General features: G+C 31.8%; 1 protein-coding gene across 1 annotated transcript; it reads left to right on the forward strand.

The window, feature by feature from the left end:
• The first annotated feature begins 2,396 nt into the window (after nucleotides 1-2,396).
• On the forward strand, nucleotides 2,397-2,880 carry LOC105042256 (E3 ubiquitin-protein ligase ATL23-like). The gene has a single exon (XM_010919390.2). It carries the CDS (start codon nucleotides 2,472-2,474, stop codon nucleotides 2,850-2,852), a length of 381 nt encoding a protein of 126 aa, XP_010917692.1. The 5' UTR covers nucleotides 2,397-2,471; the 3' UTR covers nucleotides 2,853-2,880.
• The last annotated feature ends 16,373 nt before the right edge of the window (nucleotides 2,881-19,253 follow it).

A 19,253-nucleotide genomic window follows, 5' to 3' on the forward strand; every position in this document is an offset into this window, starting at 1 on the left:
TCGCACCCATAGATGACGAGATATGTGATCAGATGCTTGGTATGAGATCCTGTTATGTTAGGAGTATAGGGCATGAGATCATTGCTCCCTCATCCTCGCACTCGTCTAGGGCTGACATCCATGCTGCCTGTGATGCTCGACTGATGGAAGTGCAGAGGCAGGTTACTGAGGATCGATGGTGGGCTGAGCAGCGAGCTGATGAGTTGGCTGCACACGTCGACAAGTACCAGCTACTCTAAATCCAAATGATAGAGCGGATAGCGTAAATGGAGTAGAGAATGCAACTGATGAGGCAGCAGCAGGCCAGTCTAAGTTCTTCCGAGCGCTCACCTTCTCCAGCCCCGTTTTCCTTCTACAAATGCTGATACTTGACGGCCTCTTTATGTAGCTTTTTATTTTTATTTCAAACATCTTATAATTTTAATTTAATATAATAAAATGATAAAATTTATTTATAGATTTATAGTATAAAATTTTTATTTTTATTTTATAAAAAATATTATAAGTATAAATTATATATTATTTTTAAATTATTTTTAAAAAAATATGTATAAATTATTAGTAACAAAATTATTCTCGATGAAATATTGATCATCAAAAATCATATTAGTAACAAAAAATTGATCATAAATAAATTTTTTAATAAATTAAAAATATCAAATTTTTTTATTAAATTAATAGCGATAAAACTATTTTTATCGTAAATAACTAAAAATTTATTATCAATGAAAATTTACATCACTAATTTTTTTAAAATTTAATTTTTATAAAAATTTTTAATTAAATTAAGATCAATGAAAATATTTTCATCGTAAATAATTATATTTACATTGAAAAATTTACGTCGTTAATATTTTTTTTAATTTAATTTTTATAAAAATTTTTAATTAAATTAATAGCAATGAAAATATTTTCATCCCTATTAATTTATTATTTATTAATGATAAAAATTTATATCAAAAATTGACATATTTATGATGAAAAATTTACATCGCTAATACTTTTTTAAATTTAATTTTTATAAAAATTTTTAATTAAATTAATAGCGACAAAAAAAATTTATTGTAAATAATTATTTTTTTATTAGCTACGAAAGATTTCATCGCAAATTATCTTTTTTTATGACTAATTTTTCGTCGCAAATAGTTTTCGAAAAAACTAATTTTTTTAATGATGAAAATTTTTCATCGATAATATTAATTATTTGCGATGAAAATTTTTTTTCATCGTAAAAAATTATCAACGATGTCATTATTTGCGACTAAATATTAGCGACGATAATTTCATCGCTAATAACTATTAACAATAAAAATCGATTATTAGCGATGATTTTTTTTCGTCGCTAATATTCTGTTTTGTTGTAGTGATGGTTGACTAATTTTGACGATGAAATAAAATTTTTCATCGCTAAAATTTTTTACTGCGAAGTTTTCTTTATAAATTTTTAGCAACGAAAAGTTTTATTGCTAATAGTTTTAGCAATAAAAAGTTTATCTTTAGTGATGAAAGAATTTTATCACAAAAGATCAGATTTCTTATAGTATGAGCTAGTCCAATATTAAAAAATATATTAATTGTGTAATTAACTAGTCTAAATGGGTAGAAAAATATTAATCAGTCAAATGGGCAAAATACAATGTTAAAATATGATATATAATAAGAAAAATTGATAATGATTAGAAAAATATGCGTGCGAGCCAAATCAAGCCGGGTTGTATGCATTTTCACAAGGTCCAAAAGAAAGGTGTTTAAAATAAATCATTTTCTATCTTTTTCCAATATGAGACTAAGCAAAACAAACTTAAGAGTTTAGAATTGATTGGAGAAAATTTTTAATTTTTAATTATTTTAAAAATAATAATAATATTTTTTTAAAACGTGGTTCACAACTTTATTAGTAAAAAAAAAAAATTAAAATTTTAATTTATTCCTTAAAATGAATATTAAGAATTCTGTCCTATAATAATTTCTTCTCTAGTCCCCGCCCCCCATGATTTTTGTATTCCCTAAAATTCTTGGCTTTGCATGTATCGTACCAAATTATTCATGCCACGTGGTTTTGCACGTCCGCAAGCAGCAGTATGGTTGGGACCTTGTAGTACCGCGAAGATCACGCATGGCGGGCGTGCGACCGTTAGACCCCAGCTGCCAACGAGTACAACTCTGGTATTCCTTCACAAAATCGAACTTAGATTCCAAATTAGGATATATTGAGATACACGCGCCTCTCTTCAGGACACATGGCAGCACCACTACACCCATCCCATTAAGCGGTCGTGATCGAGTCGGAGTCCAACGAGGAGTCCCGCTGCCACCTTCCAAAAAAGCAGCAATTAAAGAAACCGCTCCCCTACCCCTTTCAACCACAGCCCGGTCGCGTCCTGTGTTTGCTCCCAAGAACCGAGGAACGCAAGAAGGGCGAAGCGGACGGAGCCCAAGAGACAGAAAGAGGAGAGTGAAAGAATAGAGAGATGACGATATTATCGCTTGTATACTTCGGTCTGTTACTCATGTTCGCCGGGATCATGCTGGCGTATTTCGTGCTCCTTTGCAGGGCGAGGGCCGCGGCGGCGTGGGAGGCTGAGGCGGAGACGAGTGACGAAATAGGGTTGACGGCGGAGGAGCTGGAGAAGATGGAGGAAGGGAAGATGGTGGTGGTGGGCGGGGGAGAGTGTGCGGTGTGCTTGGAGGAGATGGCCGAAGGCCAGGCGGCGCGGGTGTTGCCAGGTTGCTGCCACGCCTTCCACCGCCACTGCGTCGACGCCTGGCTCCAACGCCACCCCTTCTGCCCCCTCTGTAGGGCCCGTCTCCTCCCTCCCTCTCAACACCAACCCCAGTCTCCTCCTTCTTGAGCCTGAGACTCTCTTCATCTCAGGCAGTAAATTAATTCTTTTTACATAATTCATATAGCTAGCTTCTATGAATTTGTTGTGGCGCAGAAGATTCTTTCTTCCTGTATTACTTCGAGAGCTTGCGTACACTCTGTTTTCTAATGGAGTTTCAGAGACCCAGTTGCTATATATATTTGCTCTCTTTCTTGATCTTGCTTGTTTGGTCATGTTTTATTACTGCCTGTTCTCTTGTGTCTTGGTTGATTTCTTTAAAGCGATTTAGAGCCGTATTGTGAATCCGAGAGTTCGAGGAAATCTCTGTTCGTGAGTTCTGTGTTCTCTGTTCTTGGTAAAGCTACAGAGTTTGGAAAGTTGTTCTAATGTTTGTGTACCATAGAAAAGGATGTTAAGGCAAAGTTATTCGTTTTGAGATGAGGATTTGAAGCCCAACCAGGTCCGTATCCTACTGGGCCTGTGGAAAAGATACGCGTCCACAGCAGTCACAGGGTTTAGAATCAATTAGATGCATTTTGATCCTTGTGTTTGATTTAGTTCGTGGTACACTATCATAGTCCCTGCTCATGACCTATGAGCTAGGAGTCATGGCAACTGTTGCATAATCAAAGAAAGCTCTCTCCATAAGTATATAAGATTTTTCAAACATGATATCAATGCATTATAATAGAATTAATAATAAATTAAATTTAAAATTTAATTAATTAAAATCAATTTTAATCTCTTACAAAATTTCAGCAACATTCAAAAGATCTTACATCAATTAAACACTAAATAACAATTCTGTAAAATATAATGATAAGTCTATATCTAAACTCAGTTGATACTGTCAACTCTCACTTCTAAAACTCACTCCCGAAGCAGTACTCACTCTACAATTAAGAATATGAATCTGAAAAGAAAGGAGAGGTAATAAGCTCAATAGTCTAGTAAGTAATGAATATCTCAACTAGACATTTCAGATATTATTATACGATATAATGTTCGAAAACAAATGCTATGAAAAAATATAAGAATATATTTTATGCTAATTGATGCAAATCAAAGCTTTTCAAATATTCATATATATACATAATCATAAATCTAATTCGAAACAAAACACATATAACTCAATATCCTTTGACTATGACCAATATTTAACATCCATTAACAGAGTCTATTGAATACCAGTATATAATCCCCATTAGCAAGATCCATTGATAGCAATACACAACTTTCACTGATAGAGTCTACCAAATATCAACACACAAACTCGATCCACTAGCAGAATCCACTGAATATCAATATATAACCTCCATTGATGGAGTCCGTTAAATACCAATATGTAACTCCTATTATCAGAATCCACTGAATATCAACATATAACCCTCATTGGTGAGATCTACTGAATATAGTTAGGCTAAGAGTACAAATTCGATCAATATCAAAGTACTTTTGTAACATAATATATAGATATCATAATTTTATGGAATATATGTATATTCTATAATAAATCAATAAATCATGATATTCTAAAAATTTTAAATTTTTAAATCATTTTTCATCCAAAATATAGTTTCATAAATCAAACATAAATCAAAAACTAATTATTTACTTTCAAAATAGACTATAAAATATCTTAAAAAAAGATTCATTACTTATCTTTTGTAAAACACTAAACGAACAAATTCAATCAATGCTGAAAGTATCTTTCAGAATTTATTATTTAAAATATATTCTTCCATCAGTCTTAAGCTATAACTAATAAAAATTCTAACTTCTGACAACCTCATAAGGTTGACAAAAGCGATAGTATTCAACATTCCAATCAGTCAAATCAAAAAAAAAATTATTTGATCATGATTAAAATCGAAAGTAGATGGTTCAACAGAAATCAATGATGATCAAATGTATTATAGTGCTCGACAAGTCAAAGTGGCAATCAATACGCTGATTGATAGGCAGAAATCAATTTGATCAAGTAACTTCATTTAATCAAAGCCACTTAAAATATAATGATTTAATAGAGATTAACAAGAATTAGACTTATGATACTTAGTAAAGACTCAAATGGTGTGGGTATATTGTTCGACTGATATGGTGGTTCAAAAATCTTCTATTAGAAGTAACTCAGATTCAAAGCAATAGATCAGGTTCATTGAGTTCATAAATCACATAGAGGAGAATATTAGAAGAGTGAGAAATCCATAAGATAGAATATGATAGATCAGGCAACACCATCTGATATCCCGATCGATCCGATCAAGATGATTTAATCAAATCATGATTAAACTAGTATACAAATAGCTTAATAAAAAATCATGGATAATCGAATCTAATGATATCCAAATCTAACCAAGGTGGATGCGGGCATGTTGTCCGATGATCGTAGATCAGGATCCTCTTTGCTAAGATCAGATCAAAATCATTGAAAAAAAGCCCTTTACTCATTCAATCTTAAAAAGATAATTTCATAGAGAGAGTAATAATTTTAGAGAGAGAAAGTAGAACTTTCTAGAAAGAGAAAATAGTGAAAGCATATGAAGAGAGAGAAGGGAGATAGGAAAGAAAGAGAATCTCTCTCCTTTTTTTCTTTTCCTTTCTTTCTTTCTTTTTCTTTTCTCTTCTGTTTTCTTTTTTTCCTTCTTCCTCTCTTCTTTAATGGAACAGGAGACTCCTTTATCCCCTTGTTCCCTAGGAAAGGAAGGTCCTCCCCTGGCCAATGGTGCCCATGGATAGAAGAGCAGACCATGGCGGCATGACCACGACCCAGATCTAGTGACCGGTAGTGGCATATGGTGGGAGAATTCCATCCAACATTCATGAAAAAATAGAGGAAATCGGACACTTGGTTTTGAAGAAAAATTTGGTGATAACTGATTAGATTCAAAGCTTCTAAGGGCTTGAAGGATGAGGAGAAAGATTAGCAAAGGATTCAAGGGATCATTATCTTATTTTCGATGATGTTTATTAGCGATTTCTAGCGAACATAGAAAACCCAAATCAATAGATCTTTTAAGAGGAGAAGAAAGAAGATGTAAGCCGAAGATTCAAACATGGGTGGTCAGCTTCAAAGAAGAGATCAAACCCTTTAAATAGAGGGCCAAAACAAGGGTTAAAAGTCGAGAAAATCTTCGACTCCCGTTGGAATAAATGTCTTGGTTGGAGAAGGAAAGACTCCTTTGAGAGTCCTTCCTCGTATTTTCCACCTTCCCACTGTATTTTTGTGCTATACATTCTTTTCCTCATAAAAAAAATTTCATCCTAAAAATTTTCTTGCTTAAGTCCTCAAAATTTCTTACTTGAAATTCATAATTCAAATCTTTTTCTCTAACATTTTGATTTTCAATCCTTGATATATTCTTCATCATTAAATCATCTCATATGGAAAAGATCAATATCTTAAAATTTGATCTAAATCAGAATAATTCATTTTTTATAATCAAATCAGTATCTCAATTCTAGATAAAGTATCAAATTTCTCATAAAATCATCAACTACTTATGACTTACTCGATTTATCTCAAGATCATAAAAAAACTTTAATATACTCTTAGTAGATACATGTCTAAGTATAGAATCTAAAATTAATAAACAATCTCATATTCTTTCTAACAGATAGAGAAGCATAAGCTTCAATTCTAGAAGAAAGAAAATCTATCTACAAATATTTTAATCTTGAGATCAAAAATTGATGGTTCACTCATCCTAGACTTAGAATACTAAAAATTTCCTTAGTATGGTACATAGAGGACCTACTTATGAAAATTATATAGCGACATCCAAAATAATCTAAAATCAAAAATATTATCCTTTTCATTATCAATAAATTTTTTCTACAAGAAATATCAAATCATATTATTTATCATAAATTTTTAACTCAAAGAATCAATATTGCTGAATAGTTCAAAATAATCCAGATCATCACACTTCTACTGTATACTTTGATCTGAATCATCAATTTTTTTTATATTCATGAAATAATTTTGATCAAAATATTACTCTATACTATAATCAAAAAAGATCTAAAATTTTAAATTTCAATTAAAACTAAGGATGAACTTTTAATTCTCATCCCTAATTTTGTCTAGAGCATTATCATCTTAATTAATCCTTGAGTCTAATAACACATTCAAAACCATCATATAGGTTTACTATAATCCAATATAAATTAAATCTTAATTCTCTTATCAATTCATTTAGATAATTCTAAATCAAAATCCTATAAGCAAAATTAATAAAAAAAATCTTCTAATGCTCTACCAAGTTAGGACTTAAATCAAAATATATAAGTAAAACTGACTTAATCATCTCTTCTAAAGTTTCTTTCATGAAGATCTTTAACATCTATCAAAAATCCTCTATAATAATCATGCAAATTGCTTAAAATCCAGTTCTTCATTCAATACTAGATTTTACTAGGGACTTCAATGACAATGATAAAAGAACTCTAAATCAATTCATAAATCCAAAATTTTAAATTACAATTTTATGTGTCCCAAAATCTAGAATAGATATAAATAAGATCTTTTATCTGGATCCAAAGATAGCAAGTAAGGATTTTATTAACAATCTCAACCATGATGATAGAAAATCTCTCGATCAACTTAGATACGTAAACTTTGAATTGAAGTTTCATATATATCATATAGTCTTCAATAGACATAAATAAAATCTATTATTTGGATCCAAAGATAGTAATTAAAAAATTTATTAAAATAAATATTCCATAATCTCATAATCAATTTCTTCAATAAGAAATAGATTTTTTTGTAATATTCTCAAATATAGTTTTCTATTACATGTAAGATTCATACATGATCCACATTTCAGTATAAACCTCAAAGAATATTCTAATGAAATATCATAAAAATCTTTCTTAGTCCAACTTTAAACAATATTTTATGAATGAACTTTTATTTTGCCACTAAATAATTAATCTCAAAATCAAGAATAACATCACAATATTCTCCCATATCAAATTTTTAGCTTGCAATTCATTAAAACAACTGATGATCAAATTAATAATCACAATGCAAAATAAAATTTCATAACCAATCCCTTTGCAATTACTTAAGATCAATATCCAACTAATCATAACATGATCCATGAATTATCTATCATATATCGAACCCTTGCTCTGAGTCATTATTCTTATGCAATCTTTTCATTCATGCTAATAAGGTTGAGTCAAAAATTATGAAGACAACTTATACTGCAATCATCATAGATTTGTATCCTAATGTCCTTAGTATCTTTCTACCGACATTCATATGTCTGATTCTATATATCATAATTTATCTACTTATGCTCTGATATCTATTTATTCTATATATTACTTGTCATGCTTTCGACTCGAGATCTACGAGCTAGGAGTCGTGGCAATCACTGTATACTCATAGAGAACCTCTCCATAAGCATGCAAGGCATTCTAAATATGATATCAATGCATCATAGTAGGATTAATAATAAATTAAGTCCAAAATTTAGCTAACTAAAATCAACTTTAGTCCGTCACAAGATTTTAAAAATATTCAAAGATCTTGCATCAATTAAACCTTAGATAATAATCCTATAAACTATAATGATAAGTCTATGTATAAACTCGATTGATACTTTCAACTCTTGCTTCTAAACTTACTTCTAAAGTATATCCATATCTACAATTAAGAATTTGAATCTGAAAAAAAAAAAAAGAGAGGCCATGAGCTTGATAACCCAGTAAGCAATAAATAACTCAACTAGACATTTGAGATATAATCATAAGATATGATATTCAAAAAAAATACTATGAATAAATGGAAGAATATATTTTATACTAATTGATGTAAATCAAAGCTTTCTAATTATTCATATGCATACATAATCATAAATTCAATTTGAAATAAAGCATATATAACTCAACAGCTTTTGACTATGACCAATGTTCAACCCTCATTAGTAGGATCCATTGAATACAGGGTAGGGTCAACTAAATACTAGCACACAACCCCCGCTTGCAGAGTTCACTAAATACTAGCACATAACCTCCACTGACAGGGTCTACTGAATACCAATATACAACCCTCATTGGTAGGATCTACTGAATATCAATGTATAATTTTCATTGACGGGATCTACTAAATACTAATGTATAACCACCATTAGCGGGATCTGTTGAATATGAATGTACAACCTCCATTGGCAGGGTCTACTGAATATAATTAGGTTGAGAACATAAATCTAATCCGTATCAAAGTACTTTTACAACATAACATATAAATATTAGAATTCCATCGAACATATGCATATTCCATAATAAATCAATAAATCATAATATTTTAGAAATCTCAAATTTTTAAATCACTTTTTGTTTAAAATACAGTTTCATAAATCAAACATAAATCAAAGCTAATTATTTGCTTTAAAAATAGATATGAAACATCGTCTCATCATGATTCGTATACATGTAGAATTTTATAAATTTTATTTTCATGCAATAAAATAAGAAATTTTAGATTTAAATAAATTAAATATAGTTAGATCTAATCTAACTAGCATGTATAAAAATCATATCTCATACCCAGGAATCATTACATATTTAAGATTTAGATCTATTCTATAGTGATCTATTTTATCTTTGTGCGGATAGATTTTTACTGTGATTTAAAATTTATAGATGTCCTTCGAGATTTTTTGAAGTCGTACAAGTATCCGACCTCTACAAGTATCCACACAAGACTGATCTTGATCAGGAGAATCCAAAAATCATCGAGGTGCTAGCTCTCTTGCAAATCTTTCTTCCTTTAAATCAAATCTGATTTCTTCTTCTTTTCTTCTCAAGAATCAAGGAAGAAGATGATGAACAAGAGGAAGGAAGAGGGCTTCCCTCTTGGGCAGCACCAAGAAGGAGAAGAGGATGGTGGACGGCAATAAAGAGAGAGAGGAGATGGATCTATTGTTAGTTAGGGCATCCTCTCAATTTGGTCCTATTTATAGACCCCAATCCCTTATCCATCTATCTTATCAATTTGAATCAAATTTAAATTTCAAAAATTTGAATCAAATTCAAACATCGAGATAGATTAGGATAGAGAGATAAGAGAGAGAGGAGAGAGAACCTCAGAGGGGGTGCACCAACCCTTGATCATGCCCTCTCTCTCCCTTTTATTTTTCATGCATGCCAAAGCACAAGAGGGGCATCGACCTCTTATTTCTTTTGGTCGGCACTTCTTGTGTTGGCATGTAAGAGGAGAGAGAGTTCCAATCCAACTGAAAACTCATCTCCTAACTCTATTTTACATTGATTCTGAACCAAATTTAAATAGATTTAGTCAAATCTTTATTTGACTAGGAATAGATCCGATTAGAACCAAATTAAATCCAATTTAATTTGTATGAAGCGCAATCATTAATTAAATGATCAAATCAAATAATTATTGATTAATTTAGCAAAAATTGCTCATTATTTTTTCTCTAACTTACTAATCTTTAATAAGTCCTTCTCTTGTAACTTTTACAACTTAGTCTAATCATCAATCAAATTGATAATTAGGTTTACCTGTGAATCAAATTTACAATTCAATTATTTGATCAAGTCAAAATCTTTTTTGTATGTGATCCCATAGATTCTATTCTATCAGATAGTGTAACATATCACAATTTCCATTATGAATATCATTGAAATCTCTTTCAGTGGATTGAAATATTTTCAACTCATCCATTGAGAATTATTAACCATCAATTAATTCTCGTAGGTCTCACAATCTACTAGCGACGTCGAACAGCATGTAGTGGCAATCCAGTAGAATGAAAGAGTTTGAGCCTTTAGGTGTAGTTAATGTGTGATTTAGTTCTTCTATCGTGAGTCCCGACAAGATAGAAGTTATGAAAAACTCATCAAATCTCATCATCCATCATATATCAGATTTAATTAGCTTGAGTTCAACTCATGATTTCTCATGAAAATTCATTTTCATTAATCACATCATCGTGGCTGCGGTCTTAAGAACTCAGCTTCATAAATCACATAGGAATACTCTTTAACTACTAAGATCGATAGATCTCATCTAGATGTGCATCCTACTCCTATAGAGAATCTATTATAGCAACATATACTGCAAGGACCCACATGACTAGGAGACCAAATAAATGTGTAGTCAAACTACAGCAATCTCACTATAAATAATCGAGGTATCGCAGATCAAAATACTATTCACACAACTACAGCATCAAAAAAGCCACTGACGAGTGAGTAGATATCTAAGTAACTTTTTGTTTTGATCATGCTCAGTATCATTGTTCTTTAACAATCATCTGTACTTTCACTTAGTATCCTCACATTATAGACTCGAGATTCATCTATCTTAAGAGAAGTAATTCATACACCAACCTCATTGGATCACTCACCATCTCTGTAATGATCCATTGATTGAGAGTAATTTAAAAATTAATCATCAATGGCATATGTCTCAAATTCTCAACTCTTGAGAATATGTGTTATTATCTTATTAATTTCTTGAATGATTCAAAGACACATAACAAGAATGAAATAAAATTATCTAATTTTAATAATAAATAAATAAATCAAGTATAAATTTATATCCTAGAATAATATAATGTGTCAGTCAGATTGACTTCTAGGGCATACATCTAACAATCTCTTACTTGTACTAAAGTCAATTTGCCATATATCTAATTCCCATATTCTCAAGGTAGACTTCAATCTTCTACTAGCTAAGCGGCTTAGTCAGTGGGTCTGTCACATTATTTGTGAAGTCAACTCTCTGCATCTCGAAGTATTTCTTCTCTAAATAGTCATGAATGATGTGATATCACCGCTCGATGTACTTGGACTTTTGATAAGACCTAAGTTCTAAAGAAAAAATTCATCCAATCTGACCAAATAGCCAGAGTACATTTGAAAAAAATTTTATACTAGTAGTAATATAATATTTATATTTATCTTAGTTGCAGTAGAATAGGGATCAAATATTGAGGATTTTTTGCTTGAATCCAAAGCCTTGCGAGGCCTGAAAGCACAGGCCCTTTACTTCGCATGCACGTCAGGCTCCGTAGAGAAGCGGGATGTGTTCTTAGCATCAATCTTTAGAAAGAAAGGAAGGAGAAGCTGTTGAGATCTCATCTCACGGACTAAGGCTAAGGAGGAGGTCTTCACGCCAAGGAGAAGAACCCATCCATAAATCTCATGCATAAAATAAGGGATGCCTCCCTTTATTTGTCTCACACTCTTTTCTTATAGTAGTTTAGAAATTTTTTTATCATACAAAATATTACCATAACGATCGGTGGTTTGTGGTGCCTCCTTAAATAGATAAGATGTCCTAAATCTGATCAAAGTCCTAATTCAAATCTGATTTGAATTTGGTCTCTTTTTTTATCCAACTAGGAGATGTAATAAAGAAAGGATAGCACCCATTACTCACACAAACAAACTTCACTGTGCGCTCCCATATAGGGTGGAAATAAAATTTCCCCTTTCCTCCTTTGGTCAGCCACTATTGGAGAGAGAGTCTCAGGTGTTTTGGACTCTTTGGATCATATCCAATCAGGCTCAAATTTAATCCGATTCAAATCCGATTCATACCTGATTTGAACAAAACTTAAAGAGCCTACCAATCCTAACCTAATTAGGATTCTGATCCAAATCTGACTTAAATTTTTAACCCAATTAATTCTTAATTAAATTAGATCTAATATAAAATTAATTAGGATATAAATTAACTCTCTCATAAATTTTTTGGATCATTGATGAGATCATTATCATCTCCAAAATTAAATCTGAATCTTACATCTAGTGCTAGCTAGACATAGTCAACTTGTTTAATCTTATATGACCTCTAACTTAATTTTTAATTAAGCTAATCTATTTGTTCAATCAAATCATGTATTTTTAAATTGAATGAATAGACTTAGATTAATTCTTTCTTATTTTGTCTGACTTTTGTACATGACTTCATAGGTTCGAATACTAAGTTGGTAGCATAGGAAACTATTTTTTATACTAATCAAAGTTATCATCTAACAATAGTTTCCGACATCTAAATTGGTCAAATGTTTGCAAAGCAATATTCAAGAACTATGAAGTATGGTTACCATATAATTTATCTCTTTGACTCTGAATGCTCAGGACAACCTAGGATTTAACTGTCAACCCAGGATTAGTCATCCACATTGTATTTTGATCTTTTTCAAATCCTGTGACCTATCAAATGGATTCCTCGATTGAAGTCTTACTCAATTGAAATACAGTGATGCATCAACTTTTGAAATGTAGAGGGATCAATTCGGATCTTGATCCACACACCGACTACTACAAGTACTTGATTGTGTCCAGAAACCTTCCGTCACTGAATTAGAAATTCGGATAGTTCGACATCAAAGCATAGTGAGTTACTTGTAAGTCACCATGATGATTGCAGGTCGAGGGATACTTATGCCCATATTTTTTGTGAGCTGCTCTTGACAGCAAAGTACTCTACAGGTGAGTCACTTGTTTAGTAACGATGTACTCCTACATCTCACCTGTATGCTATACCAGTATCTCCACACTCTTTGATTAAGAGGATAACCAATCTATATGAAACATAATGACCTACACTCGATAAGATGTTATCATTCTTTAATGACGTATCATTTGATCATAAACATGTTTAAGAATAATTCAATAAGTCCTCCATTATCGATTATCATAAAGTTTTAAGGACTTCATCACAACACATGAGTTCTATCAAGGAAGATGTATACGGGACTTCATTACAACACATGAGTTCTATCAAGGAAGATGTATACCTTGTGATTAATAATATCCAATAACTTTTATTAATTCATAATTCATACACAAATTATAAAAAGTATAATCATCCAATAATTAGCTTTAGGATATATTTTCTAACAACTCCCAATGAACTAAAGCCAATCAGCATAGTATCTAATATCCATCTTCCATTTGTGTTCAATGAACTCTTTGATTTCGAAGGCTTTTACAAATGGGTCGGCCAAGTTTTTCTTTCCATTGATCTTTCGAAGATCGACGCTACCTCTATCCATGACCTTTCTACAAGGTGATAGTGATGTAGAGTGTGTTCGATTTTTTGGTGGGATAACTATTCATAGTTTGAGCTATGGCTCCAATGATGTCAATACAACATGACTGAACCATCGATGGAGGGTGCCACTCTAAATTCGTTAATAAACTTCCACAATCAAACTACTTTCTTTGCAGTATCAAATGTCATAATATACCCTACCTCAAAATAAAATCAACTACAGTGAACTGACTGGAACTTTTTCAGCATATCGCTCCTCCATTTAGGATAAACACATAACTCGACATACTTTTGTCATCATCATGGTCTAACTGAAACTAAAATCAATATATCTCACAAGTTTCAAGTCAATGTCTCCATAGATTAGCCATTTATTCTTAGTATTTTTTAAATACTTAAGGATTGTCTCTACAATCTTCCAATGGTTCTCATCTGGATCAGTCTAGTACGTACTCACTATCTTTAATGAGTATACCATATTCGAGCTTATATATATTATGGCGTATATGATAGATCTCACTGTCGAAGCATATGGAACTCTACTCATATGCTTTCTCTCTTGAGGAGTGTCGAACAATCCTTCTTAGAGAGAGTAATTTCATGGTCTATCGAAAGATAGCCTTTCTTAGAATTCTCCATTCTAAACCATTTCAGCATGGTGTCTATATATGTAGATTGGGATAATCAAAGCAATCTTTTAGATTCATTTGCATAGATCTTCATCTTTAGAATGTAGGATGCTTCTTCCTAATCTTTCATAGAGAACTGTGATGATAGTCACAGCTTTATACTTTATAAGGCTGGGATGTCATTTCTTATTAATAGTATGTTATCCATATAAAGTACAAGAAAGATGACTATAAAATAGTTAGCCCATTTATATATGCATGGTCCTTCTTCATTCCTAACAAAGCCATACATTCTAATCTTATCAAAATGTATGGTTCAACTCTGAGAGCATTGCTATAGGAGAAAATATCTCATCATAGTCAATACGATAATGCTGACGATATCTCTTAAAAATCAAACAAATTTTATAGATCTTCACCTTTTCATCTGCACCTCTTATCATTGTTAAAAATCTATCTATACCCTATGAGTTTTATCCCTTTAGGTGGATCAACTAGTGTCCACACACTAATGATCTTCATGGACTCCATCTCGAATTTCATGACATCAAGCCACTTATCAGAGTCGGATCTCTACCTGGCATCGATGTAGGCAATCAGATCCTCGTCGTTCTTATCTAGTTCAATAGGATCACCATCCTAGATCAAGAAACTATAGTATATATCCGACTGACGTGATACTTTATTGGATCTTCTTAAAAGTGCCTCAACAATGGGCTCTGAATTTGATCTAATCAAATTCGATTCTATATTTCACATATTTGTGTTGGTTCTTCTATCTGTCAAACTTTCTCAAGTTCATCCATAGTGGCATCAATTCCTTACCTAAGTAAATCTTTTTCTAAAAAGAATGCCCTGAGGTTGATGAATATCTTTTATTCTTCAGCAAGGTAGAAGTAGTATGCCCTAAACTCCTTAGGATACCCTATAATTGAGCACTTATTGGATCAGGATCCAAGCTTATCGATCTATAAATATTTTACATAAACTGAACAACTCCAAATCCTAAGATAAGAGGGTATCGATCTTCGCCCAATCCATATCTCATATAGAGTTTTTGTGACTGATTTGCTCGAAATATTGTTGAGAACATAGCACATAGTCTCAAGGACATAATCCCAAAAAGAGATCGACAGACTCACAAAATCCATCGTGGACCGAATCATGTCTAACAAGGTTCGATTCTTCCTCCTAGAAGGTGTTCATTTCAAGAGAATCCCATTCTCCTCTAGATATATCAAAAATTCATTAAAAAGGTATTCACCTCTTCAGTTTGACCGAAGTGTTCTAATACTCTTTCTAATTTAATTTTCTACTTCACTATAGAATCGTTTGAATATTTTTAAAGAATTCAGACTTGTACTTCATAAGATAGACGTACCCATAACTCGATAGATCATCTGTAAATATAATGAAATAGTAATACTCTCCTTTGGCACCTATGTTCATAGGTCCACATACATCACTATATACTAGACCTAGAACATCATTAGCTCATTCATCCTTTTCAGTAAAAAATGACTTGATCATCTTTTCAAGAAGACAGGACTCAAAGATTGACAATGATTCATAGTCATTGATGTCAAGGATTCTCTCTTTAGTTGATCTGTTTATCCCATTCTCGTTTATATGACTGAGCCTATAATGTCAAAGGTTGGTATCTGTGATATTATCTATTCTAAGGTGTTTGTTTAATGTGTACATTACACTAACAGACTATGATGCTATGTTTCAATTATCCATATATAATCGTAACACCATTCAAAATTATATCATAGAAAATTTTTTTTATTAAAAAATTATAATCATCCTTGGTCAAAAAGCCTATGAAAATAATATTCATAAGGAAAGATGGACAATAATGACAATCATCTAAAATAATGATATTTGAATTGAGAACAATATAAACTTTTTCTATAGATAGAACTGGAACAACTCTTCCATCTCCAACGTTTAGGAATCATTCGCTCTTCTCAAATTTTTCACTAACCTGAAGTCCCTGCAACAAATTACAGTTATAAATTAGACTTCTGATATCTAATACTCAAATAGTAGTATCACAGGTAGAGAGATTATAAGGTGTTATTATATAAGTACCTTGTCCAGCAATCTTTTGTTGATTTCTCTTCTTAGGCCTGTTCAGATCAAGGAAAGCTAGATATAGAGGATAATTTCTCTTTTAGTCTCCAGCCTCTTATAAAAGAAACATTCTACCTGACTCTGATCTATCTTAGACTGGTTAGTTCAATTGGACTTAGAAGCTCTAACACGATATGACTACACCATACTTATCTTTTCTCTCTCAGAGGAATGATGCCCTATTGAGGATAAATTCTCAAGTGTGCCAAAAGACTTGTTCAACCTTTGAAGCATTTCTTTTGACTGAGCATCGATGAATTTTCAATTAAATTCATCACTCATAGTAGCTCTCATTATGCAACGTACCATCGTATAATCATTGAGCCACTTCTAATAAGTGTCTCTACCATCACATCAGCATTGAAAGTCGGTACTTCAGGTGCTGGATCCGTAATCATATATAGGATCCTTTCATATTCGAGAACTATTCATGACTTTTGATACCAATTATCAAAATTTGATCTCATAAGCTTGTCACTGTCCAATAGTGAGTGGAGCGATAAATTACTAGCCATCACTAAAAGAAAAACAATAAAACCTATTAGTATATGAATTTTTTAATCTGAAAGATTTGAACTTTAGTCTAAAGATTCTTCCACTATTTTATATGAATTGATAGTTTCTACCTCCAATTTGAAGAATTATCTTAATTTTCTTGTGGGTACTAAAATCCACACAGACTGCACACGAATCTAACTTTGGTCGGCCAACCCATGTGCATTTATGGGTAGATTCTTAATCAATTATCTTTTTAAATAATTTTTAATAATTAATTTTGCTCCATATATTTTTTCAGTTAGTTGTGGCCATCTCCGCAAGTCTTGGTTAGGTCCAACCATTAATATGACTATGTTCAGCCTATCTAACCAACAAATGATCAGGTCCGACTTTGGTCGGCCAATCTAACCATCCATCAGAGAGACACGACTAAGTTATCAGATTATGAATGATAATTTTAATAACAAATAAGCACCAGACCTTTGATCTTCTAATGATTATCAAACTAATGGATCCATTATCACCCAACTTAATTGGAGGCTATGATCTAGTTATCTCCATAACTAGCTCATTTTATGGACCTAATAATTTAGAGGATTTGGTTAATGATTTGATAAGCAATTGATCGATGAGTCTTAAATCCTCTCACTGACTTGATCAATCATGAAAAGGATTAGACAAGCTGGTCTATTGGACTGATGAGTCTAAATTCTTTCACTGATTTCATCAAGTCATGAAGAGTACTAGAGACAAGCTAGTCCAAGGGCACCTAAATCAGTCAAACTAATTTTATGATTTGAGAATGAGAAAAGAGATCGACCAATAGTCAAAAATTCTCCCATTAACTTCACCAAGTCATTGAAGAGTATTATAGACAAGCTAGTCTAGAGACACCTAAATCAGTCACACTGATTTACCTTAATGGCATGAGTCAACTCAAATTGATTTATGATTTAATCAAAATATAATCTATCAAATTGGCCAAGTAAGTGAGATCGATGGGAGGGTCTGCCTCGACTTGCCTTAGACACCATCGAAATAGCCAAATAAGCAGACTGTCAATTAAAAACCACTGATCATATTGTCAAGTAATATTATCAAACTTATCTTAGACACCAATTGATCGATTAGTTTCGATTCGATCAATCAAAAGACTTAGGTTAAACTATTGAGCCATGATCCAATCCATTTGATATATTCAAAAATATGGATTTGATTAAGCTACAACTATTGAGATTGATCTAGAGAAATTCTGACCTAATCTAACTTAACTCTTGATTAGATTTAATCAATTTCTCTAATTAGTCTATATTTATTTCTAACTCTAGGTCTAACCCAGTTTGAAGATCTGATCCAAGCTAACTCACGGTCCAAATGATTTATGAGGTGTCTTAGCATCTTCAATTCTCAAACCTAGATTACTTAATTCTAAATTAAGCATGCAAAATGTGTGTTTCAATTTGTAGAACTATTCCACCAAGATTTCATGTGAAGCATACCATATATTCTATATAATTTTTAGATCCAAAATTTTAATTTTCAGATCTATGTTTAATAATTAAACATGCATAAATTTGATCTAAATCTCATACATACATCACATGTATCATAATAATATTCAAATTAGTTCTAATTACATCATATGTAACATGCAATTTAGATCTTAAAATAATTTTCATATCTGAATTTATCTTATTAAAATTGTAATGAATCATAAATCACTTTAGATTTAATCTAAACATAATCATAATCAAAATAATTTTAAAATTTTTTTTCACTATTCTTCTTCATTAGACTTGATCACAGTGGCACCCCTATATATCATAAGAGAATCTATTGAATGGGTAAGAGAGGGACTCAATCTCTACTTTCTCTTATGATCGGATGGTCTAGTGATCATCTCTATTCGAGTATTGGGCTACTAAGATTAGAAATTTAATTTTTAAAATTAATTACATCTGTCCATGCAATAAACAAATTCAAGCATGCACATATATGAACATAATCTATCATATATATCATGCATCTAATCTAATTAGATCACATCATCATATGACGTTGCAAATTAATTTCAGATCTGAGCTTACTTTTATATAGTATATAAAATATTAATTT

The sequence above is a fragment of the Elaeis guineensis genome, chromosome 3 (genome assembly GCF_000442705.2).
Source record: "Elaeis guineensis isolate ETL-2024a chromosome 3, EG11, whole genome shotgun sequence".
Lineage (NCBI taxonomy): Eukaryota > Viridiplantae > Streptophyta > Magnoliopsida > Arecales > Arecaceae > Elaeis > Elaeis guineensis.